This window comes from Neoarius graeffei, chromosome 26 (assembly GCF_027579695.1).
Source record: "Neoarius graeffei isolate fNeoGra1 chromosome 26, fNeoGra1.pri, whole genome shotgun sequence".
NCBI classification, from domain to species: domain Eukaryota; kingdom Metazoa; phylum Chordata; class Actinopteri; order Siluriformes; family Ariidae; genus Neoarius; species Neoarius graeffei.
Window position 1 is genome coordinate 2,517,673 of NC_083594.1, and position 25,029 is coordinate 2,542,701.

Consider the following 25,029-nt stretch of genomic DNA (forward strand, 5'->3'; position numbering starts at 1 on the left):
AACGAAGAAGATGCAGCACTTTTTAACCCTTAAACCTGAAAGTCGAACCTGCTCCGTGAAGCGGTGTCTGTTTTCCGGCGTGTTCTCGGGTGCAGCACGAAGCTCCGTGTGACAGAAGAACCTCCACGCAAGACAGAGAACCCTTCCGAGCAGCCAGATACAGAGGGGTGTGTCCTGCGCTGTCCCGGACGTCCACACACACCAGCGTCTCAGAGAGGAGCTGCACCGCCTCACACTGACCGTTACACACCTCCAAAAACACAGATCAGCGATATCAGACATCATCAACCATCCAGCTTCATCCTACTGAGTGACAGCATGCAAAACGTTTACGAACCCACACTACAACACTCAAAATACGATGGATTTGCTTCAAAGAGCAGAGCGTTTTCAGATTCAGTGTGAACGAGAAGTCAAAATGAATCTAAAAAAAATGCTATAAACAGACACTTACAGCGAGGTGCAAAGGGCTTACGGGGAAACTGCTTTCCACATCTCCCACACAGTTAAAGGACATTTCTAAGAGCTACGTTTAAGAAAAGAAACAGATCGGTCACTGAATTAAATAAATCACTTCATAAAACACAGCAAAGAAAAATCTGTTATATTTTAACATTTCACTTCATCACCGTTCTGTCTAGATTACAACTGCACTCGCATTTTTATCTTGGGATTGTTTTTCAACATGCTTCTCTAATGTATGTGAATTAAAAAAATATATATATTAATTAAACAATTAATCAATCAATCAATCAATCAATCAATCAATCAATTAATTAATTAATTAAAGCTCTATTTCTTTAATTTTCAAAAGAGATTATTGATTTTTAACTCAAATTACTGTATTACTGCTGTAATACACGGCTGACTAACATATTTAACAGTTATTCCATGAAATCGAGTCGTACATGAGCTGATAGCTGACGAGGTGCGTAGCACTGAGTTGTCTATAAGCCGTGTACGATGAGACTGAGTGGAATGACTGTTTTATTCTATCCACATTCACTGGATTTTAAGAAACAGAGCATTTTTATTTTTTTAAAATTCGATAAATAAAAACTTCATACAAAACGTCCGACAAAATAATTTCTGCTTAGAATGTAAACAAGCCGGTGAAATCACAGGAGCAATTTGTGAAAAATGCGATAATAATAATTCTTGAAAAATAAAATATGTTGTGACCATCAAATGCTTTTATTCCATATTTTGTTGCTTTTTTTATATTTTGGGTTTTGTTTGCGAGTAGAGTTTTTATTTCGTCCTCGGTTGGTTCAGCAACACGCGCCGCCTTTTTGTTTTTCTCTACTCACAGTATATGAGCTGATATCCTAGTAGTAGAGTAGCCAATCAGAGCGCACAATTGCTCATATCCAGTGAATGTGGACAGAATAATGATAAACATCAGTATTGTGATAAATTATATCATGACACACTTTTCTGAAATACTGCAAAGAGCATGATAAATTTTGTGTATTTGAAGATACATCTTTTAAAATAATGATTAAAAATTGACTGGAAGTAGCTGATTTGATGTTAAAATGTTGTCCTGAATCGTGTAAAACGCACCAGTTCCAGGTTGTGTTTGTTGCCGTAGGCGGCTGCATAGTGAACAGGACTGAAGCCTTTCGTGTCTCTGAGTCCTGGATCAGCTCCGTTATCCAGCAGATACTCTAAACACCTACACACACACACACACACACACACACACACACACACAGAGCGTGTTCACTGAGCTCCTGCTGGATTGCTGCGTTACTCAGCAAATTATTCCAGAAAAATAAAATCGGTCACCTACAGCAGGGCCTCTTTATCTCGCATATCGCCCTGATGATTATCAGCGTCGACTCTGGAGGAAAAGAAACACACAAAATCCCAATTTTTATCAATTCATAAAATTCATAGCTGTAAATTTAGAACTGCAGAAAAAAAAAAATCACACATACAAGCGAACTTCATCAATGAACTTAAGTTGCTTGTTCTTGTAGCATTTACCAAAATTCACTCTGGAACAAATGAAAAAAAAAATTTTTTTTTAAATTAATTAATTCATTCATTGGTTAAAATTATTTAATTATTAATTACAATTTTAAGTTAATTGAATTAATTAATTTCATTATGTATAATAATTTTAATGTAATTTAAACATCAACGAATAATTTGTTCATTTGCTTTTTGGTATGATTATAATATTACTCCCATTTATATTTTAACTGTAATCTTTGTTATGCTTTTAAAAAATGCTAAATGCAAAAACTAATGAAAGCAAGTCTACTTTTTAAACATGACATGACTACAAAACCAAGCTGGCAATAAATGAATTCAATTAAAACAAGATACAAAAACGATGATATTTTATGGTTTGCATAAGACTTTAGGTAAAAAAAAGACACCTTTATGATCCAAATAATCATCAAAATTTTACCTCTTTCTCTCTTTTAACTCTTTAGTGAGAGATCATTAATTAATGAATTATTAAACCGGTTGTATTAACTAAATGCCTCTTAAGTTAAACTGGACAATTATATTTATGGTTTGTGTTCCTGTGTGTTAGTGCGTGTACCGTACCTGCGGAAGGTGTGTGAGGCGGCGGCGCAGTGCAGGGGGCTGCATCCGTTCAGGTCGAGCTCGTTCACCTCGGCGCCGGAGCTCACTAACGCTACAGTGCACTGGTACGTCCCGTTAGCTGCTGCGTAGTGCAGAGGAGTTCTGAAGAGACACAAATTGAACACACTAAACATTTTATACCTGTTATAACCTTTCACACTTTAGCAAGCTTTAACTCTTCATTTAATTCACTAATTAGCTATAGTTCATGGTATATTGTATATTAATGTTAAAGTCTTGAGATGTGCACATTACACTCTATCGTTTCTATAGTAACAGCTCATTCGCAGGGACTTGTACGCTGGGCGTTCCACATAAACGGATTTGTAATGTTTCGACATCTTCGTGACAGAAATAAAAACAAAAACCTCCTTTTTGTGGTTTCTCACTTTTTTTGTCTTGTTAACTTTAAAGGAACAGTCCACCGTACTTCCATAATGAAATATGCTCTAACCTGAATTGAGACGAGCTGCTCCGTACCTCTCCGAGCTTTGCGCGACCTCCCAGTCAGTCAGACGCAGTCAGACGCGCTGTCACTCCTGTTAGCAATGTAGCTAGGCTCAGTATGGCCAACGGTATTTTTTGGGGCTGTAGTTAGATGCGACCAAACTCTTCCGCGTTTTTCCTGTTTACATAGGTTTATATGACCAGTGATATGAAACAAGTTCAGTTACACAAATTGAAACGTAGCGATTTTCTATGCTATGGAAAGTGCGCACTATAATGACAGGCGTACTAACACCTTCTGCGCGCTTCGACAGCGCACTGATACGGAGCTCAGATATCAATGCGCTGTCGAAGCGCGCAGAAGGTGTTAGTACGCCTGTCATTATAGTGCGCACTTTCCATAGCATAGAAAATCGCTACGTTTCAATTTGTGTAACTGAACTTGTTTCATATCACTGGTCATATAAACCTATGTAAACAGGAAAAACGCGGAAGAGTTTGGTCGCATCTAACTACAGCCCCAAAAAATACCGTTGGCCATACTGAGCCTAGCTACATTGCTAACAGGAGTGACAGCGCGTCTGACTGCGTCTGACTGACTGGGAGGTCGCGCAAAGCTCGGAGAGGTACGGAGCAGCTCGTCTCAATTCAGATAAGAGCATATTTCATTATGAAAGTACGGTGGACTGTTCCTTTAAGAGAGAGAAACGAGAGGCTGGTGAGCGAGCGACTGTTTATAGCTGCTATAACGTAAGAGAGAACAGGAACTAGCTCACTTCACTGATACATAAACAGTATGGAGTGTTTCAGAGTGTAGAAATAAATTAAAGGTGCATTAAGCAAAATCTGACATTAAATATTGTGCATTTACTGTTTCCTTGTCAGTACTTTATTTTTTTTTTTTTTTGGAGACAGAATGATGTTTTGCTTACATGAGAATTACCTGGCTGTGCAGTGCTCTTGCTGATTTCAGAATGACATTAGGCGTGTCTATAAAATGACTGACAGGAGGCCCATCCAAACATAATCAAGTGCTACGGCCCGAAAAGCAGTTTTCCAAATGGGTTTTCTAAGCCAATATTCTGCACATGTTTCCAGGTTAGTTGTACTTGAAAAAAAATTTACTATTGCATCTTTAATTAAATAATTTACCTTCCCATGATGTCCGTCTTGGTCAAGTCAGCACCGCTGCTCAACAGCAAGTTCAGACATTCCACATTTCTGCCCAACAAATCAAATCATCAGCCATCACACTAACAAGTTATTATTACTGTAAAATGTTTTCCTGAGTTATAACTGTGTATGTTGAGGGTTGTGAGGTTGTGATGTCGTACCCTCCCGAGGCAGCAGCATGTAAACAGGTCCTCCCCAGACTGTCCGGGGTGTTTATATCGAACCCCGCAGACAGGACATGCTCATTACTCAAAGACAAAACAATACTGAACAACTGACCTGCAACACACACACACGCACAGTAATCAGACACTTTAACATAATACAAGTGTTTAATTAAAAATACAGCATGCTCCTAAAGTTTACACATCGACAGTGAATTAAACATATAAAATGCATCGGAATTTTAGTTCCAAGATTTAAAATTTGAATACATTTGAATATTAATGAGGATAATATTTACTTGAGACTACATCTGCAGCGAAAATAATCAGTAGCTACACTTTGGACGCATCTCACAGGCAGAGGTGGGTCAAGTCAGGGAACACGTTATGGTTATTCTGTTGCATGTGCTTAAGTAACTTTTTCCAATATACTGTACTTATAAGAGTAATTTCAATGCATAATGTTTTTCACTCTTACTCGAGTACAGTTACTATTTAAAAATGTCCTTATACTGTTACATTAGACTACACACTTCCTACTTTTAATTGATTCATTAAGTTATTTTTACACACACACACACACACACACACACACACACACACACACACACACACACACACACACCTTCTGCAACGTTGACTGCTTTGATACATGGAGTTTGAACAGAAAAATAGAGAAATACACTAGGAATAGGACTGTGTTACCTTTTAAGAGTTTAAACAGTGTTGTGACTTTGGTTTCAAAAGATTGTGAAAAAATGGAAGCTGCGTTATTTTGTAAATGTTAAATTTATTATTAGTGGATTTTGTTTAAATTAGAAATATGATATAGGACTCTAATGACCAGATTTTATGTTGCACTTATTAGACAAGCACTTCCAGTACAACCTGGGGGGCAGCTGGGGGTTCGGTGCCTTGCCTCAAGGGCATTTCAGCCATTCCTGCTGGCCCAGGGAATCAAACCAGCAACCTTTTGGTCCCAAAACTGCTTCTCTAACCATTAGGCCATGGCTTCCTCCATAACTGATATTCTGATACATATAAATGTAAGACATTCAAATACTTTTACTTCTATCGGAGTCATTATTATTATTATTATTATTATGTAACAGTACTTTTACTTGAATAGTTTTTGCTGACTCTACCCACCTCTGATCACAGGCCAAAATCATACCATTTAATTTCATTTTATCAATAAAACTCAATGTGTCAGATTTGTTTTCAGCCTCTGTGGAAATGCTGAATTTAGTCAAACTTATTTAATATTTCTAATTATTAGACAATCATAAAAACAAATATAAGATTACTGAGCCTATTTCTAGACATTCTTATTAACTTTAAGTAAATATTTTACTCTATTTCATAATAATTGCCTCGATTTTACACATGTATTTTTAGAAAGACGCAAAATCATTTGTGAATAGAACAGGAATGTCTAAAATGTCTAGAAAATGTATTTCTTCTTACCATAATCCAATAAAGAGAAATATTTTCTAAATATCTTAAAATATTTAAGATATTTTCTCGATATCATTTTGAAATATAATTTTTGCAGTGTGTTATCAGTTTTAGGAGACAGCCTTTGTTAATGTTCAATATAAAAGTATACAAATTAATTGATTCGTTAATTAAACTATGTAAAAATAATGTTATTTTGATAAATCACACACTTATTCAGAGCCCTTTTGGCAAATATGTGAAATTCCTTAGAAAATATCAAAATATTTTTTTACTTTTATGTAAATATTGTATATTGTTTAAATGTGAAATTTGAAAAAGGTTCCTACAGAGATATAATAGCATGAAGTAGACAGAATAGAATAGAATAGAATAGAATAGAATAGAATAGAATAGAATAGCCCCTTATCCTCACACTCTCACACTCCTGGTTAAATCATGAGATGATGCAATGAAGGCGCTTGTAACTGATTAGTTCCACATGTACACTACCGTTCAAAAGTTTGGGGTCACTTTGAAATGTCCTTATTTTTGAAAGAAAAGCACTGTTCTTTTCAATGAAGATCACTTTAAACTAATCAGAAATCCACTCTATACATTGCTAATGTGGTAAATGACTATTCTAGCTGCAAATGTCTGGTTTTTGGTGCAATATCTCCATAGGTGTATAGAGGCCCATTTCCAGCAACTCTCACTCCAGTGTTCTAATGGTACAATGTGTTTGCTCATTGCCTCAGAAGGCTAATGGATGATTAGAAAACCCTTGTACAATCATGTTAGCACAGCTGAAAACAGTTGAGCTCTTTAGAGAAGCTATAAAACTGACCTTCCTTTGAGCAGATTGAGTTTCTGGAGCATCACATTTGTGGGGTCGATTAAATGCTCAAAATGGCCAGAAAAATGTCTCGACTATATTTTCTATTCATTTTACAACTTATGGTGGGAAATAAAAGTGTGACTTTTCATGGAAAACACAAAATTGTCTGGGTGATCCAAAACTTTTGAACGGTACGTCCTTTTCAGAACTGTCTTTCCAGATGTTTGTGACTCACAGTGACTCATAGTCTGGAAACTATGCACCTATTAAATTGTTTACCTGAGGAGAGTAACTTTCGACAGCAGTCTGAAAACCCGTAGAGCACGGCCAAGTGCAGAGGAAACATCCCGTGAATCCCCCGTCTGAAAAAATAAATACAGAAAAGAGTCCATGGTAAATAATAGTGTCACACGTTTCATTCATTGCTAAGCGGAGTACAAGTGTTAAAAGTGGACTGGGTGCTTGTGTGTGTGTTACCTGGCTGTGTCAGCACCGTTAGTCATTAGTGTACTGATGAGCAGCTCATGGCCGTGCTTAGCAGCAATGTGAAGAGGAGTATTGCCATATTTATCCACACAGTCTATATCCCCACCTAAAACACAATATACACTCACTGGCCACTTTATAAGGAACACCCCGACATCCACCTGCTGTTTTCTGCAGTTCTCTAATCAGCTGATTCCTCGACAGCAGTACGATGCATCAAATCCCGCAGATACAAATCAAGAGCTTCAGTTAATGTTTACAATGTTCAAACATCAGAATGGGAAAAATTGTGATCTCAAAGTGTGACTTTCTATCACTGTGGTATGGGTGTTGGTTGGAGCCAGATGGACTGGTTAGAGTATTTCAGAAATTGCTGATCTCCTGGGGTTTTCACACACAACAGTCTCGAGAGTTTACACAGAATGGTGCAGAAAACAAAAAACATCATCGAGTGAGTGAGCGACAGTTCTGTGGGTGGAAACAAACCCAAGAGAGGGTCAGGGGAACATGGACAGATTGGTTCGAGGTTTTCTTTTTGGCCAGGAAGGATATAGTAACTCATATAATCACTCTTTACAACCGTGGTGAGCAGAAAAGCATCTCAGCATGCAACAGCAGAACAGAAGAACACACTGGGTTCCACTCCTGCAGCCAAGAACAGGGATCTTAGAATCAACAACAACGTGGTCGGTGAGAGTGTGTGTGTGTGTGTGTGTGTGTGTGTGTGTGTGTGTGTGTGTGTGTGTCCGATATGAAGAATAACTTAGACTCCCTCCATCATTTTTGTTATTTTGTTTCTAAAAAGAAAAGCATAAGCACTTTGTCTTATTCGACATGAAGAGAAATTTATCACTGATGGTGGCAAATTAATTTTTTGCAAGAACACATCCTTATCTTCATATCCAGTTCAACTTTATTTTCACCATGAAAATATTACTCATGTGGTTTAAACTGCTTTTTGTCTGTTTATTTAAATTGAAAAAAAATGTAAATCTTATTTAGCATTAGAAAATATTTTATATTATATTATACTGTACATTATTTTATGTATCATATACTTGTTAGATATATAAATTCAACCAATCACACAATGTATTGTCAAAAGTTTTTCTGTAGATTTCTACAAGCTACATTTACTCATAAAATGTGAACAAAAGCAGAAATGTTGTCAAGATGTTTCTATGTTTCTGGAATTTTCTTGTCATGTATCAACAGGCCAGATCTCCTCACTGTCCTGGGAAAGAGCTGAGAACGTGAAAGAAGGAAACCTGGGAAATGATTCGCTGGTCATGTTCAAGGATTTATGCGTGAAAGAGTATTAAAGAGTATTATCGAGTAATGATTAAAGAGTATTATCGAGTATTAAGTTGTACCATTTTGAATAAGGATCTGGGATCGAGTGAAGCGCCCGTGAACAGCGGCCATGTGCAAAGGGCTCCTCCCCTCCTTAGTCTGAAAAATAGAAATAATCACAAATAAGTAATGTTATATATACATTCGCAACATTAATATCCCAGTAATAAAGAATGTATTTTTTAAAAATGCATTATATTGTCATTAATCATCAGTGCACACTAACACTATTTAAAATGATACTGGATATAGATGTAAATTACAAATGTTTATAATATTTTCGAAAAAATTAGAATGTTTCCTAAAACTATATCAGAACAACATATCAGCAGAAATTTTTTTTTTAATTAAATCAATTTAAATAATCAGGACAGTAGATAAAAATTCAACATGCAAAAATTTTAAGGAATTAAAACAGTTAAAATGTGATTACACTATTTCTAACAGCTCCACTGAGACTAGATTTTATTTTCAGACAGCATGAATTTTAAAATGTGAATCTCTGAACTGTGAAATAAAACTAACCTGAACTTCAGGGAGTTTAATTCAAAATAAATAACTGGTGAAGTTTAGTTCCGACCTGCATGTTGACGTCGGCTCCGTTGTTGACGAGCAGCTCGAGACACAGCGCTCCGTTCGTAGACACAGCGGCCAGGTGAAGTGGAGTGATGCCTCTGGCGTTAGGCTGGTTAACGTTAGCGCCGCGGTTCACTAGCTCGTTAGCCACAGCCTCCTGACCGTTATAACACGCCATGTGCAGAGATGTGTTCCCAAACGCATTCGCCTCGTCCATCTGGTGGTGGGGGGGAGGAGGAGAGAAATTTTTGTTTTACAGTCATTTCATCAAAATAACTTCATAATAAATGTTTATTAATATTCTCGTTAGAGTCTTATCCAAATCTGTAACACTGATGAAGCTCCTCATATAAACTGAACGAACAATTACAGCTACTGAAGCGATCAAAACTTTCATCATGTAAATAACATTCTATTAGAGGAGAAACAATATGATAAAGCCATGCTATGATATATTAATATGTCATAATTATATCACAATACAGAAGTGCAAGCAGTCCGTTATTTAGCTATAGAATCTGCCGGAATATTGTTCTTCAGGACATTTTTTAAAGGTGCAATTAGTCATTTTAAAATTTATTTGTAGACCACTGCATAATTTCAGAGCTCTCAGAAAAACTGTCATTTATAATCATTCTCTGTGATGAATCTTGCTCATTTCTTTATTTATTTAACGTGTTTGCAATTTCTGGCCCTGAAATTAATTGCACTCTGTGCATTGTTTCTTAAAAGGCAACACATAAAGCATATCTAGTTTCAGTAGAGAGGAAAAATAACACAGGAAGATGAGTTAAAGTTCAATGCAAATACATTTCACCTGACACTAAACTTTACATACTGCTGTTTTAAAGATCATCATTTAAACATCAGTAGAAAAAAGGGCAGAAACTTTTTTCAAAAACCGGTCGAATCTGTGGTTTTTACCTCAGCGCCGAGGTGGAGCAGGTGCTTGACGATGTCGACATGGCCGCTGAGAGCAGCTACGTGGAGAGGTGTGTAACCCTGTTTATCTCTGCACGCCACATCCACACTGTAAGACAGCAAGAGCTTCACAATCTCCAAATATCCTGCAAAAATTAAAACAAGGCATTGTGTTTCAGCGTGAAGCTCGTCGACGTTAACAATTTCTGAGTTTTCAGAGGTGCTTTAACATTTAACCTCCATCCATCATATGCTTTTATCCTACAAGAAGCAACTGCAAGGCAGACAGAACGTACAGTACATTAGAGACAAGCGAGAAAAACCAAGATGGAGGACAAAGTGCTGGTGAAAAACGTATTAGTGTCTTGGTGTTTGTGTGCAAATATGAGGAGATTTATGAGCAACATTTAACTGCTATTAATCTTTTGACATTGCAATGCATTAAAAAATATCCATGTAATACAGATAACAAGCTAGACTAGTTAGTCATCACTTTGACTAATGAGTTTTCATTTTCTGCTTAAAAAAATGAAAAAAAAAAAAACCACAAAAAAAACAAGAGTGACAAAACAAAACAACAGAGACGAGTGGAGAAGCTGAGATACCGAGGTAAGCGGCCCAGTGCAGAGGCTGTCGCTCTTTATTATCCCTCACACTCGGGTTGGCACCTTTGCTCAGGAGCAACATTACCATCTGAGGAACAAAAAACATGGAGAATGGTAGCCTACAGCTCGAAGGATCTTCAAAACAGAAAGTATTTTGGCATATGTGTGACCTCTTTGTCGCCGCTGTAGGCTGCGTGGTGCAGAGCTGTTCTTCCGTTCTGATCTGCGACATCCATAGTGCTCATCAGAGGCAGCAGAACTTCAGTGCACCTCACCGCTCGGTTCGAGGAGGCCACATGAAGTGGCGTCTGACCGCCGAGCCGACTCCTGGACTCAACCTCTGACCCCTGACTCAGCAGCAACCCAACTGCCCTCTAAACAGAACAAAAATAATCACATGCAGGAAAAGGAGAGGATATGATTAATACAATAAAGACAGAAATGTTCTCACATCGTTCCTGGAAGCTGCGGCCCGATGCAGTGGAGTCAGACCTGCTTGGTCCTTAGCATTAACATGAGCACCTGAAACAAGAGAAGAACATTATTATCAGAAAGACTGGTTCTACTCAGGTTCTCTCCTCCTGAGGAACTCCACCAGCTTCCCAAAAACCTGTGATCTGGTTTGAGCCAGCTTGTTAAAATGTTGTTTATTAACAAGAGCATTAATAATAGTTATAAACGTCATCATTTCTTTTATTCTGTTGTAGAAAACATTCTATTAGACATTCACCGTCCACTTTAGTGGGAACACCTGGACCAATCAGCCAATCACATATCAGCAGCATCATGCCATAAAATCATGCACATACAGGTCAAGAGATTAACTTAATGCTCAACTCAGATAACAGAATGGGGGAAAAACCTCAAAGATCTCAGTGACTTTCAGTTTGACTGTAATATGCTTGTTGGTGCCAGACAGTTCGATCTCCTGCAGTTTTCATAAACCACAGTCCCTAGAGTTTATACAAAATGGTGTAAACATATCCAGTGAGTGGCAGGTCTGCAGGCCTTGTTGATGAAAGAGGTCAGAGAAGAATGGCCAGACTGATTCGAGCTAACAGGAAGGATACAGATAACTAGAGGACAGATAGATAACTTATATCAGCCATTTTACCATTCCAGTCTATCTTTATACAGTATTAAAATGTCTGGACCAAAAGAGTGGAACAAATTGCCTCTTCCAATTAAACGCATTACATCTGCTTCTCTCTTCAAATCTAAACTTAAATCCTACCTTCTACATGACCGACCCATTCACACACTGCTTTGATTTAATATACGTTCACCACCATGTTCCATTTCCAATGCCATGTCTGATGCGTTTACGTTTTCTTGTCTCTCGGGATAGAACAAGCCCCAAAGGGTTTTATTCCTGCCATTTAACCATACTGTATAGACCCCTTCGCAGTAAACGTCATTCATACGTAAGCGGAAATTGCGCGCGCAGCCTGGACCCAAAAAAGACTCAGAAATGCCTAGTTGTTGTGTTGTCGGGTGTCAGAATCGTAGCAGTGATGGGGTTAAAATGTACAGAATTCTAGCAGGGTCTCACCCATTCCAAAAAAATCGCCGACGTCTATGGCTACAAGCCATCAAACATGTAGACTGGGATGAAAGCACCATCAAAAATGCAGCGCCCACTTCATCACAGGTAAGATCAGGCTATTTATTATATCTTTCTTTTTTATTCTTTCTAGTCTTCGTTTATTGATGTAGCAAAATACTTTGGTAACGTTTGTCTGATTAGCTGGGTCATATAGTTACACAATGTAATGAATATTGTTAGCATGTTAACTTAGCTTAGCATGCAATTTTGTTTGTAGGAGAGGTCTCGCTTGACTCAAGCAGTCCAGGTTTTGTGCCATCATTATTTGTGTATGCCGAAAATCACAATTTTAAAGCAAGGATGGAAAGGTAAAATTGTGTGCCCTCACTCTAAATGCCAACTTACGCTGACTGCTCTAACCTAGCTCCCGCCCCGTTCAGTTTCATTTCTGCTCTCTGCCTCTCACTTTTTATGCAGCTCTGATTTCTCTTAGCTGCACTCTTTACACTATCATTCCTTTCATGCCATTACCTCCTGCAAATTGCTGTTTAGTGTTGGTATTTGCTGTTGTAGCTAAAGCCACATTGCCATCACATCACTGGCATAATTTGATTAAAACAATTTCAGTGTAAAACACGTTCTGTACATGCCCGCACATAACATAATCATATGCGTCTAAAGACTTGTAGGCACGAAGTTTTTCGTGGGTGTACACTGAAGTCTTGTCAATAAGGTACGAGTATATATCTGGCCATTGTATACCAGGGAACTTACTAACATCGTCCGTCCACTCTTTAATTAAATACGGATCCGGTAGGCGATGTCCACTTGTTAGAGTTAACTTATTTATGTAGCATTCTCGATCTTGTAACGACAATTGTTTTGCATAATCTGACAGCTCATAATGCCGGTCTATGGGCAGCGCCATTGTTTCTGGGTCCAGGCTGCGCGCGCATCCTGGCAACGGTCGGTTTGTTTACAAACATGCGAAGAGGTCTGTATCACTTGGACTTTCAATATTTTTTTTTTGTATTATTGATATTCATGGAGTGCAATCCTATAATTTACTTTGGTGAATAAATCAAATCAAATAACCACTCTTTACAACCATGGTAACCAGAAGAGCATCACAAAATGCACAAAACATTGAATCTTGAGGTGGATGGGCTACAAGAGCAGAAGACCTCATCGGGTTCCACTCCACCAGCCATGAAAAGGAATCTCAGGGTACAGTAAGCACCGAAACTGGACAAGTGAAGATCGGAAACCCGTCACCTGATTCACTCTTTTATTCTCTCATACACCACTTGTTCATCTGCACTGAAAATCAGTTTTAAACACAGACTCAGGAACACAGCTTCCTGATGACTTTGAAGGGAGAATCTTGAATAAAAGTTGCGTATGGTTCACAAGTACTAACATGCTCGTGCTATCATTTGTTTCAAAGACACTGATTTACATAAAATACAGAAATAATGTCAGGTGCTGGAGTCGTACCTGACTTGATGAGAAGGTCCATGATGCGAACATCACCCAAAAAAGCAGCAGCATGCAGAGGGGAGCGAAGGTCTTGGTCCTGCAACAATAATTTACAGTATGTCTGAAGACCATCTGTGATCATTTTAGTAAAACAAAAGATAATAAAGGGTTCATTCATTCATAAATAAAAGTGCTGTTCACACAGAAAGTTCATTCACTTAAACAGGATTTTCATACGTTCACCTACCAGTGCATTGACATCATCTTTCTTGTGCAATAAAAACTTCACCTCTTCTACATTTCGACTGAATATCGCCTGGACTAGTGGGGTCTGGGAGACAAAACAAACAAACAAACAAACAAACAAGTGTGCTTAAATCACAGATCTATCAGAAAACCAAAATTGTTAACTTCCTGGCATTATTGACATCAAATTACAATCGAATTTAACAGCTTTTACATTTATCTATGTGCTTCGGATCTTCACATAGATTATAAATAGCACTGCAATAGGATTAAATAAAGCAACTGATTATTTATTTTTTATATAAAATAAATGCGCGTACATGAACAAAATAAACACAACAAAATAGTGCTTCCTGTATTACAGAATTTTCCTTAATAATGGGGCAGATGAGAAACAAAAATAATTAATGTAACTGGTTTAATTAATAATATAATAATTAATAATATAAAGCACTTAATAAAGCTAGCTCAGCTAATAAGTGTAGTTTAACTTCATACGTAAATCCAATAACTTCAGAAATTTGAGTTTGCGTCAACCACGTAAACAAACTATTTATTTATTTAGCCGAATACATAAATACAGGCTGGCTATATGCTAACTAGCATGTTAGTTTCGTGTTTTAATATTTTTGCCGATCATTTAAACGGCACAATTTAGAAACTGAAATAAATATTGCACAGGAACGTCATATATTTATAACATAATAATAGCATTAATAATAACATAGCGTTAGCTTTCATCTGCTAATGGTTAGCTAACACAGCTAGCTAACGTTATACAGTATATGTACATACAGGAACATTAGCTGTTTAGCTAGCCTAGCCTAACTGCACAGCTTTCACCAAAAGTGTTCGCATTATTTGCGTCGTTTGTTTAAATAAACAGCTAAAGAGCTGCACGATAAACAGAGTCCGTTTTTAAGAAATGAGAAGGAAATAATATAAAGATCTGGTGAAGTCTGGATTACAGGCCACTAGTTGTGTAATAGTGAAGCTAAATGCTAACCGATAGCTCAGCTAAAGAAGTGCTGATGTTTGTTAAATGTTTATTTAGTGTTTTATTCCGTACCTGCTGTGTGATGTTTAAAATCCCCATCTCTCTCTCTCTCTCTCTCTCCAGAATCAGTTCATCTCTCTCTCTCCAGAATCAGTTCATCTCTCTCTCTCTCTCTCTCTCCAGAATCAGTTCATCTCTCTCTCTCTCTCTCTCTCCAGAATCAGTTCATCTCTCTCTCTCTCTCTCTCTCTCCAGTATCAGTTCATCTCTCTCTCTCTCTCTCTCTCTCTCCAGAATCAGTTCATCTCTCTCTCTCTCTCTCTCTCTCTCTCTCTCTCCAGAATCAGTTCATCTCTCTCTCTACAGAATCAGTTCATCTCTCTCTCTCTCCAGAATCAGTTCATCTCTCTTTATCTCTCTCCAGAATCAGTTCATCTCTCTCTCTCTCTACAGAATCAGTTCATCTCTCTCTCTCTCTCTCCAGAATCAGTTCATCTCTCTCTCCAGAATCAGTTCATCTCTCTCTCTCTCTCTCTCTCTCTCTCCAGAATCAGTTCATATCTCTTTATCTCTCTCCAGAATCAGTTCATCTCTCTCTCTCTCTCACACACACACACACACCCGGGACCGCCTACCTAATAAAACATGTAAAATACAGTAAAATTAATGATATACTAAACTACTATATGACCAAATGTTTGTGGACCCCATGCTCCTGTAGCTGAATGAACACAAACAGGCACAAAATCTCGTGGAAAGCCTTCCCAGAAAAGTGGAGTTTACCATAACAGTAACAGTAAAAAACAACTCATGGTTTTGGAATGAGAGGGAGTTTGGCTACACAAAACCACTTTAATAGGAACTTGTTGTTGATTCTAAGATCCCTGTTCTTGGCTGCAGGAGTGGAACCCAGTGTGTTCTTCTTTCTGCTGTTGCATGCTGAGATGCTTTTCTGCTCACCACGGTTGTAAAGAGTGATTATATGAGTTACTATATCCTTCCTGGCCAAAAAAAAAAGCTCGAACCAATCTGTCCATGTTCCTCTGACCCTCTCTTGGGTTTGTTTCCACCCACAGAACTGTCGCTCACTCACTCGATGTTTTTTGTTTTCTGCACCATTCTGTGTAAACTCTAGAGACTTTTGTGTGTGAAAACCCCAGGAGATCAGCAGTTTCTGAAATACTCAAACCAACACCCATACCACAGTGAAAGTAAGTCACACTTTGAGATCACAGTTTTTCCCATTCTGATGTTTGAACATTGTGAACATTAACTGAAGCTCTTGATTTGTATCTGTGGGATTTTATATTTTATGCATTGTGCTGCTGTCAAGGGATTGGCTGATTGGATAACTGCATAAAACAGCAGGTGGATGTATGAGTGTTCCTGATAAAGTGGCCAGGTGAGTGTACATTGATAATGCATAATATGTGTATGTATAATAACATATCTATCATGTATGCTCATGTAGATATTTGAGTATATAAAGAGCAAACATCAGTAGAACAAAGCAAACACTGCACACGTTTTTTTAATGATTCCTCAGAGCCCATTGGTTGTAATTTTCCTCTGTATTTGTATGAATGGAATACCTCTTTATGTAATATCTGGCAACCTTCGGCTCTGCACTACCCATTATCCAGACTCTTCACAAATTAATATTTTACTTTTAAGCTCATAATTATTCTTACTTAAATGCAATATGTACTCCAAACATGTCTACATCTTTTATATACCTATTAATCCAAACATTAACTTTTTATTTTACGTGATTTTGTATATATTTGGAGATGTTACGCAATTATTAGGCTGGGTTTCTTGGTTCAATTTGGCAACCCGGGTCATGACGCCTCTTGCTGATAACATTCCGCTGTCAAATGAATGTGTTCTTCATTTTCTGACTGTTTTTCTTTCGTTTTTAGTGCCGTGAGATACAGTTGACAAGTTTGAAAACGCGGTTGTTGGGTAAAATACGGTTTAAACGTCGTCTTTATGCGAGAATACAAACTATTTCAGATCTTTAATCAGCGGAGAGTTTATTCGGCACGACCCCGTTAGCTTGCTAGCGGTTAGCACTGCGGTACCTCAGCCGGTCGCTGACCGCGAGCCCGCTATGACTTTAGGTAGCAGCGGCGAAACGTCACTTTTAAAGCGGCTATAACATGGTCGTTGGGAGCCAAAGAATCCGACCGTGTTGTGAGTGAATCCGTGTTATAACAGTGTGGAAAATCTGGCAGTAGAAAACATTCTGTGAGCTTTTTTTAAAAAAAGATAAACCAGTTCCCTGAAGAAATCGCAAAAACTATGATCGTTTTCACCATGCTGATAACTCTTTTTTTCATTTGTTGACTGTCAATGTAATTAATAAAATATTTTGCTGCCTGTGACATCCGTTCGCGTCTGCCGCACTGAGAACTCTCACTCACGCGCTTCTGCGCTCCGAGACATTCTGTTTAGTTTTCATGTACTCCTTGTAAAATGATGTTTCTGTAAAGAAATAACAGAACCCGCTTTCTCAGCGGATCCACTCGAACTCGCCACCTTGTGAAAGCTCCGCTCTAACGAACAGCAGTAAATATGAAGGCCCGTAGAAAACTATCCAATCACGTGAAGAATAAAACTTAAAAACAATTCCAATTGGCTGCTAAAAAAGAAGGCGAGTCCAGGGCCAAATCTTGAATCCGCCAATAAAAACGCAGCCTCAGGTCACCTGATCTTTAAAAGTTTGTGTAGCCACATACACACTCATTCAGCCGGTGCCCCGAAGGGCGGAAGTATACCGGAAGTATTGGTGTTCACATAAAATTTAAATAAATGCAGTTTAAAAACGGGTTAAAATATTTAGATGGATACATGCTTAAGTAGGATGAGTAAACAATTTTGACTGAATAAATACTTTTGCTTCATTAATTTATGTTTAATATCACGTCATCTGGATAATTGGAAGGGGGCGTGGCGCCACAGCGCCCCCTATTGGCCAGCCGCTCCGAGTCTGAGACTGTGAACCAGATTCGTTGTACTCTGCAATGACAGTCAAGGAGCTCTGATGCCATGGTTTATTGAGATTAATTAGCCGGTTAGCTTGCAGTAACTGTTTGTCAGTGATTGTTCGGTTTAGAAACGGGGAGCGTTATTAAATGGCAGGTTGGATGAGCGCGCGCAGGTCGTGCAGCCGAGCGGCATTGGGTTTCCGAGCGGCACTGCGAGAATCCAGCGCGCGCGTCAGGTGAGCGAAGAGCTGCGCATGCGCACTGAATTCATTCCATGGGTTAAGTGGGGGCAACTAATAATAATAATAATAATAATAATAAATCTATTAAAGAAAACACACCTTTTATCCCACAAGTTTTTTAAAAAATTCTGATCGAATGTTGTGTCCAACTATAGAATGAAAATCATTTACATGGAGTTAAAATACAGATTCAAAACTTTGTGTAGTTTTATTCAAACTGAGGTTCGGGTAAAATTGGCATTATTTATTATTTGTGCCTTAGCTTTAGATTTATTAATAAACAACTTCTTATAAGACATACATCAGTGTAACCTATTTAATTTAAATGTATTAATCAGTTAATATTATTAGAATTACAATAACTTAATAACGACTATAACATTAGTAATACTGATCGATATAGAGCTAAATAAATTCAAATTTATGTAATATTATAATAATTGTAACAATAATATAGTGCATCAGTTATATTTATAATAATCGCTCAATAATAGCTATAACAACTTTGTCAGTAGTAGCTGGAACCATTAATTTCGAGATTAAATTAAATATATTTGTTCAACAATCCCATTCTGTTTATGAACATATATCAGAACTAATACTTTGTACACCATGTGGATGACAATTTTCACTTCCTTCACAGGTATCTCACAGTGTGTGCAGTCTTACTGAGGAAACCTCAACACTGGACGCAGTGCTGGAACCAAACGACAACCTCAGCAGCTCTCACTCGAAGTTTCATCAGCCTCCCAAACAAGAGGAAGCAGTACTCAGAGCGACGCATCATGGGGTCTGATCGATTATATCTCATGATATTTATATTACATCACCCATCACACTCTGTATAAACTAATCCTTGGTTATTCTTTTGATCAGTGGTGTTTGAATGCACATGCACACCTTCGTTCTTCATCACATTGTCGTTTCAGTGCTTTCACAAAAGCACTGAAATGTATTTATTAGTGTGCTTGCTCAGGCACAGAGCAGCCGAAGGCCAAAGGCAAGCACACTATTGTTCTTCTTAAGTTTACTTATTCTGCCTTATTCCAACACGTTTTTTGGATCCACTACTCCTCCGAGGGCGTTTGAGATAGAGACACTGTTCCAACTCTGAGACGTCTGGCCCGAAGTGGTGTAGTGTGCTTGTATACAGCTTTTGGATCAACGCGCCCGTTCTCTTGTTCTTGTCATTTTTCTTTTGTTTTTTTTCCCATAGAGAATGAATAGGGCTCATGAATCGAATCGTCCTACTCGGACATGCTCCATCGCAGAATAAGTAAACTTAAGAAGAACGATAGTGTGCTTGCCTTTGGCCTTCGGCTGCTGTGTGCTTGAGCAAGCACACTAATGAATGGTGTTTGAGGATAAAAACTTTCACTCTCCATCAATTTTTTTAACCAAGTGACCAAACTTCAAGAAACTTCACTTGATGCCTCAGGCCAAGTCCCCGCGCAGATCCATCCCCTCATCTGAGACCTGCACTCGTCTTTTCCTTGGTTTTCACGCATCTCTTTTTACCTCCATAGGCTTCCATTGATTTTTGGCCCCATTCAAATGAATGGAGTTTTGCTCAGTAACACTTCAGCACACATCCACCAAACTTCATACGGCACCTCAGGCCAAATCACCATCACACACATGATATCGGTTCTGACCCGCACTCGGCTTTCTCTCGCCTTTCATCCGTCCATTTTTTCTCCATTTTGCCGCTAATCAGTGGAGGCTTGACTGAGTCGTTCCTCCCTTCCCCCGTAGGTGATGATGCATTTGGCAAGGATCTGCTCATCTGAGACTTTGACAGCAAATCAACTTCAACTCAATGGCCACTTTATTAGGAATACTTACACGCACACACGATAGCAATTAGCATATAAGCGTTCACATGTTACCATGCTAGCTGTTAGCATGTTACCCATTACGATATCATGCCTGCTGTTAGCTCGCAAGTTGTTAGCATGTTCGCCATGAGCATGTTATCATGAGAGCTGTTAACATGTTAGGATTAGCATGGTAGCATGCAGAGTTCGCATGTTTGCTGTTAGCGAGTTCGCCTGAGCATGTTAACATGCTAACTGTTAGCTGTTAGCATGTCACCCTCAGCGTGTTAGCATGCTAAAAGTTAACATACTAGCCATTAGCATGTTAGCCTGTTAGCTGTTAGCTATCAGCATCTCATCTCATCTCATCTCATTATCTGTAGCCACTTTATCCTGTTCTACAGGGTCGCAGGCGAGCTGCAGCCTATCCCAGTTGACTACGGGCGAAAGGCGGGGTTCACCCTGGACAAGTCGCCAGGTCATCACAGGGCTGACACATAGACACAGACAACCATTCACACTCACATTCACACCTACGCTCAATTTAGAGTCACCAGTTAACCTAACCTGCATGTCTTTGGACTGTGGGGGAAACCGGAGCACCCGGAGGAAACCCACGCGGACACGGGGAGAACATGCAAACTCCACACAGAAAGGCCCTCGCCGGCCACGGGGCTCGAACCCGGACCTTCTTGCTGTGAGGTGACAGCGCTAACCACTACACCACCGTGCCGCCCAGCTATCAGCATATTAGCCTTAAAGTGTTAGAATTTTAACAAATAGCATGTTAGCATGTTATCTATTAGCATGTTAGCATTAACATGTTACCATGCTAACTTTTAGCATGTTAGTATGCTGTTAGCATGTTAGTATGCTAACTGTTAGCATGCTAGTTGTTAACATGTTGGCATTAGCATGTTGGCATTAGCATGTTGGCATGCTAGCTTTTAGCATGCTAGCATGATAGCTGTTCTGCTACAGCTCAGCAAGCACACTTTGCATTTTCTCTGTGGAAATGCAGTCTAGTTTAATTTACAAAGCATAGGTACGTGCTGATAATCAGTCATACAATATATTATAATTTTTAACACACAATGGGATTATCAATGAAACTGGATTTGAACAAATTAATGTGTAAATGTTTGGAGGAGCATTTACACAAGAAACGTCAGTGTTCATGAAAATCCTTTTAGTTGGAAAAAAATAGTTTGTGTCCTATGCTTCACTCCTGAGTTTGTATAAATTTTCCATATAAGGATACACAGTAATGTGAACCTCGACTGTTTGACTACAACTCGCTGTTCAATAAGGACAAAAGTAATGGAGCAATAGTGTTGTAATACTGGAAGCCTTAGTGCACGCACTTAGTCACCATTTTGTCATTTTCAGCTCTCTGAGCTTTGCCTTTTATGGAGTTTTGTAGGCGTGAATAAATATCAACACACTTGGTCATTTACAGCAGATTGGCATTTTTCAAGATGCACACATGAAAACGAAAAAACGAAACTTTTGTAAATCTGCTGGGGATTTTTTTGTTTGGTTTGGCCATTAAATCATTTACACACAACTCTAAAACAATATAAATAACTAAGGCCCAACATTATTACCACTATCTTTGAAAAAAATTGACCCTTCCTCTGCGTTCAGTTCAGATCTAGGCTATTGTTTGCACTTTGTGGTAAAGTTTCTCTTCTACAAGTCCTTATTTTGGACAAATTTATTCGAGAACAATCCCATAATTCTGTTCTCCAAATATCACTCTCAAATGAGACAGTTTTCAAGATGTGTAGGTATTTTGTAGCGCAATATACAGATTGTTATTCTTATCCTTGCCATGTTTTTACCACACTTCCAGTCATATTATTCATAATTCATCTTGTCATTTTTCACATTCATAAGTATTACCCATCATGTTTTTTTTCAGTCTTGAGTATTTGACTGTTGTTTATTTTCCTGATTAAGATACTCGATGCAGGAGATGTATGACGTCGTAGCCAACGTCGACGATTACAAACACTTTGTTCCGTGGTGTAAAAAGTCCCAGACCGTAGTGAAGAGAGCGGGCCATGCTAAAGCACAGCTGGAGGTGGGGTTTCCTCCAGTGGTGGAGAGGTACACGTCCATGATCACCCAAGTTCGCCCGCATCTCGTCAAAGTATGTTCACACAATCAAAAGCATATCTAAGTACTGACTTTTATCAGTTTCCTAATTTTCTAAACTGTTTGTAACACACCCTCGTTGACTCCAGTCACGACTCAAATCACGAGTGTTCACAAACAAGTGGAACAGCAGGTTGTTCTCCAGAGGTGCACATGAAGCCATTTTGAAGTTCCTGTATCTTCATCTGACCTTAAAAATCGTAAAATTATCACATAAATAAATAAACTTAATCTATCTTTACAAAAACTTAATCTTAGTAATTATCTAGCAATGGAAAGGCATCAGCCGTGATGTTAAAGTAGCACTTTATCCACCATTTTGTTTCATAACCAGAAATTAAATTGCATCATATCATAAAAATTTCGAACAGAAGTTAGAAACAGAGGAATGGAACGGTATCCACGCCCATGATGAGGGTGTGTTAGAAACAGAACTGAAACACCCCCCCAAGTTGTCATGTCTTTGACACTTCTTGATTTTGGTCATTCTTAGCATTTTTCGGTAAGTGAGTGCAGTTTTCTGAAGCACGCTCCGTTCATGTTTCTCTCTCCAGGCCGTTTGTTCAGATGGAAAACTTTTCAATCACTTAGAGACGATATGGCGGTTCAGCCCAGGCATTCCCGGATATCCCAGGACCTGCACAGTGGATTTTTCTGTAAGTGCCTTCTGATTTGAGCTGGTGCACCGATACACAGCATCGTGAACGTACACTACCATTCAAAAGTTTGGGGTCACTTTGAAATGTCCTTATTTTTGAAAGAAAAGCACTGTTCTTTTCAATGAAGATCACTTTAAACTAATCAGAAATCCACTCTATACATTGCTAATGTGGTAAATGACTATTCTAGCTGCAAATGTCTGGTTTTTGGTGCAATATCTCCATAGGTGTATAGAGGCCCATTTCCAGCAACTCTCACTCCAGTGTTCTAATGGTACAATGTGTTTGCTCATTGCCTCAGAAGGCTAATGGATGATTAGAAAACCCTTGTACAATCATGTTAGCACAGCTGAAAACAGTTGAGCTCTTTAGAGAAGCTATAAAACTGACCTTCCTTTGAGCAGATTGAGTTTCTGGAGCATCACATTTGTGGGGTCGATTAAATGCTCAAAATGGCCAGAAAAATGTCTCGACTATATTTTCTATTCATTTTACAACTTATGGTGGGAAATAAAAGTGTGACTTTTCATGGAAAACACAAAATTGTCTGGGTGACCCCAAATTTTTGAACGGTAGTGTAACCGAAAGGTGTGAATGGATGGAAACTCCAGTCACTTCAGACTTTATAAAACCAATATTTTATAATTAAATTATTTTAAAATGAATTAAAGGAAATCTGAATGGAATATGTAGCGATGATGAACACTTGGTATCAAAGTGTTATTGCATCATAAAATATAAGAGCCAATCATCATCCTGGGTTTGGGATGAGGGAGTGTTCCTTATTTGCATATTCATACAATCCTGATGAGTATTATAATAATAATGTCCGTGATTTGGTCCATTTTCAAGCTGTTTAATTACTTTTTTGTAGCACCAACACTTTCAAACAGTGTAACAAGTTTAAATCAAGTTTACAAATAATCATGTATAATTAATCATATGTTAAACAGCGATGACTGGAAATAAACCTGAGTTTGGTTTTTTTTGCATGTGTAAATGCGACTGCCTTTTAATCTACTACATCACAAAAATATAATCTGTACAACATGAAGAGTTAACTTTATATTTTATCTTAATTTTGTGACACTACGTCAAATTAACCTGCTACTGTAACTGTAAAAACTGCTCATCTGAAGTCAGTCTTAATTAACATAAATTAAATGGTTACGTAATTGTTGATTGACTTTAATGCAGTTACTTCCAGTCACCGTAGCCATCTTTATACTCCCGTACTATTACCATGGTAACTACCTGTACAGTACACTTCATCTCCAAGATCGGCAACATTTTAAAGTGTGTCCTGTTGGGAAAGCAGCATAAAGACTCATAAGGACTGTTGTGTTTAATTAAGGGTCGTTATTATATTCGCATTTGCGCCATTTTGGACATATCCCATAATTCCATTTACCAGATGAGAGTATTGCAAATGCTAATGCATACAATATTAGGCAAGTTGTGTGATTTAAGAGTATTTAATTCTTAAATCAAACTTGTAGAATGAATTTTCTTTTTCTTTCCCCTTGTCTAGATCTCATTCGAGTTCCGCTCGGTTCTGCACTCGCAGCTCGCCACCATGTTCTTCGATGAGGTGGTGAAGCAGATGGTGGCAGCGTTCAGGAGCCGAGCCGGGAAACTCTACGGCCCTGAAACTCGCATCCCCAGAGAACTCATGTTCCATGAAGTGCATCAGACATGAAACGGCAGCAGCGAGCATGCCACACACACGAGAGACGAGTTTATTTTTTGTTCTGTATGGACATCACTACCTTTTTAGGTCTTGACACGGAAACATTGTATCGGAGAGCAAGAACGTTTGAGCTGGAGGGCAGGGTTCTGAGTTTTCTAAACCTCTTCTCAGGCAGAAAATTCATGATTTGTTAAAATAGTAATTAAAATAATTTGGGGGTTAATTCTGAAGCAGCGAGCATTCTATCACAGTAGACTTGATAAGACTTGTTTTAACGCCAATAATGTTACGTTCCATCCTGGATTATTTATTGCACCAAACTGTTAAACAGTCGAATGCTGTAGTTACTGTAAAGTGCAGTTTGCTGGAATTGGAAGAATAAAGATTTTGTTCCAGTTTCACTCTCAGCCTGACTGAGAAAGCAGGCAATATGGCGAACGCACCATATCACCGTACTTGAGATTTTTGCAATGCAGAGCACACATCACTGGAGATGGAACGGTGTATCGTATGGCATCATGTTATTTATCACGATACTGATAGTCATGTCATCATAGCACCCAGCCCTGGTCTATATATTTAAAATAAAAAAAACCCAT

The 25,029-nt window shown here is 38.4% G+C and overlaps 2 protein-coding genes across 4 annotated transcripts in view; one reads left to right on the forward strand and one right to left on the reverse strand.

Moving 5' to 3' along the window:
* ankrd52b (ankyrin repeat domain 52b) overlaps positions 1-15,378 on the reverse strand; it is a 38,421-nt gene extending 23,043 nt beyond the window's left edge. Inside the window, exons 1-19 of one of the 3 annotated variants that reach the window (XM_060910052.1) lie at positions 14,945-15,378; positions 13,877-13,960; positions 13,648-13,726; positions 11,056-11,126; positions 10,775-10,978; positions 10,605-10,692; positions 10,003-10,145; positions 9,083-9,295; positions 8,523-8,601; positions 7,141-7,255; positions 6,943-7,025; positions 4,386-4,503; positions 4,204-4,272; positions 2,566-2,706; positions 1,944-2,003; positions 1,796-1,846; positions 1,567-1,678; positions 455-526; positions 49-250 (exon numbers count right to left, since the gene is read on the reverse strand). In XM_060910052.1, the coding sequence (XP_060766035.1) occupies positions 49-250; positions 455-526; positions 1,567-1,678; positions 1,796-1,846; positions 1,944-2,003; positions 2,566-2,706; positions 4,204-4,272; positions 4,386-4,503; positions 6,943-7,025; positions 7,141-7,255; positions 8,523-8,601; positions 9,083-9,295; positions 10,003-10,145; positions 10,605-10,692; positions 10,775-10,978; positions 11,056-11,126; positions 13,648-13,726; positions 13,877-13,960; positions 14,945-14,971 (2,011 nt within the window). In that variant the 5' untranslated portion in view covers positions 14,972-15,378. The remainder of the gene's footprint in view (positions 1-48; positions 251-454; positions 527-1,566; positions 1,679-1,795; positions 1,847-1,943; positions 2,004-2,565; positions 2,707-4,203; positions 4,273-4,385; positions 4,504-6,942; positions 7,026-7,140; positions 7,256-8,522; positions 8,602-9,082; positions 9,296-10,002; positions 10,146-10,604; positions 10,693-10,774; positions 10,979-11,055; positions 11,127-13,647; positions 13,727-13,876; positions 13,961-14,944) is intronic. The other 2 variants (XM_060910053.1, XM_060910054.1) reach the window with 2 other exon arrangements.
* Positions 15,379-16,722: 1,344 nt separating this feature from the next.
* Positions 16,723-25,021, forward strand: LOC132874123 (coenzyme Q-binding protein COQ10 homolog B, mitochondrial-like). Its single transcript, XM_060910055.1, has 5 exons — positions 16,723-18,098; positions 18,748-18,894; positions 21,884-22,076; positions 22,636-22,737; positions 24,272-25,021. Exons 1-5 carry the CDS (start codon positions 18,010-18,012, stop codon positions 24,437-24,439), a joined length of 699 nt encoding a protein of 232 aa, XP_060766038.1. The 5' UTR covers positions 16,723-18,009; the 3' UTR covers positions 24,440-25,021.
* The last annotated feature ends 8 nt before the right edge of the window (positions 25,022-25,029 follow it).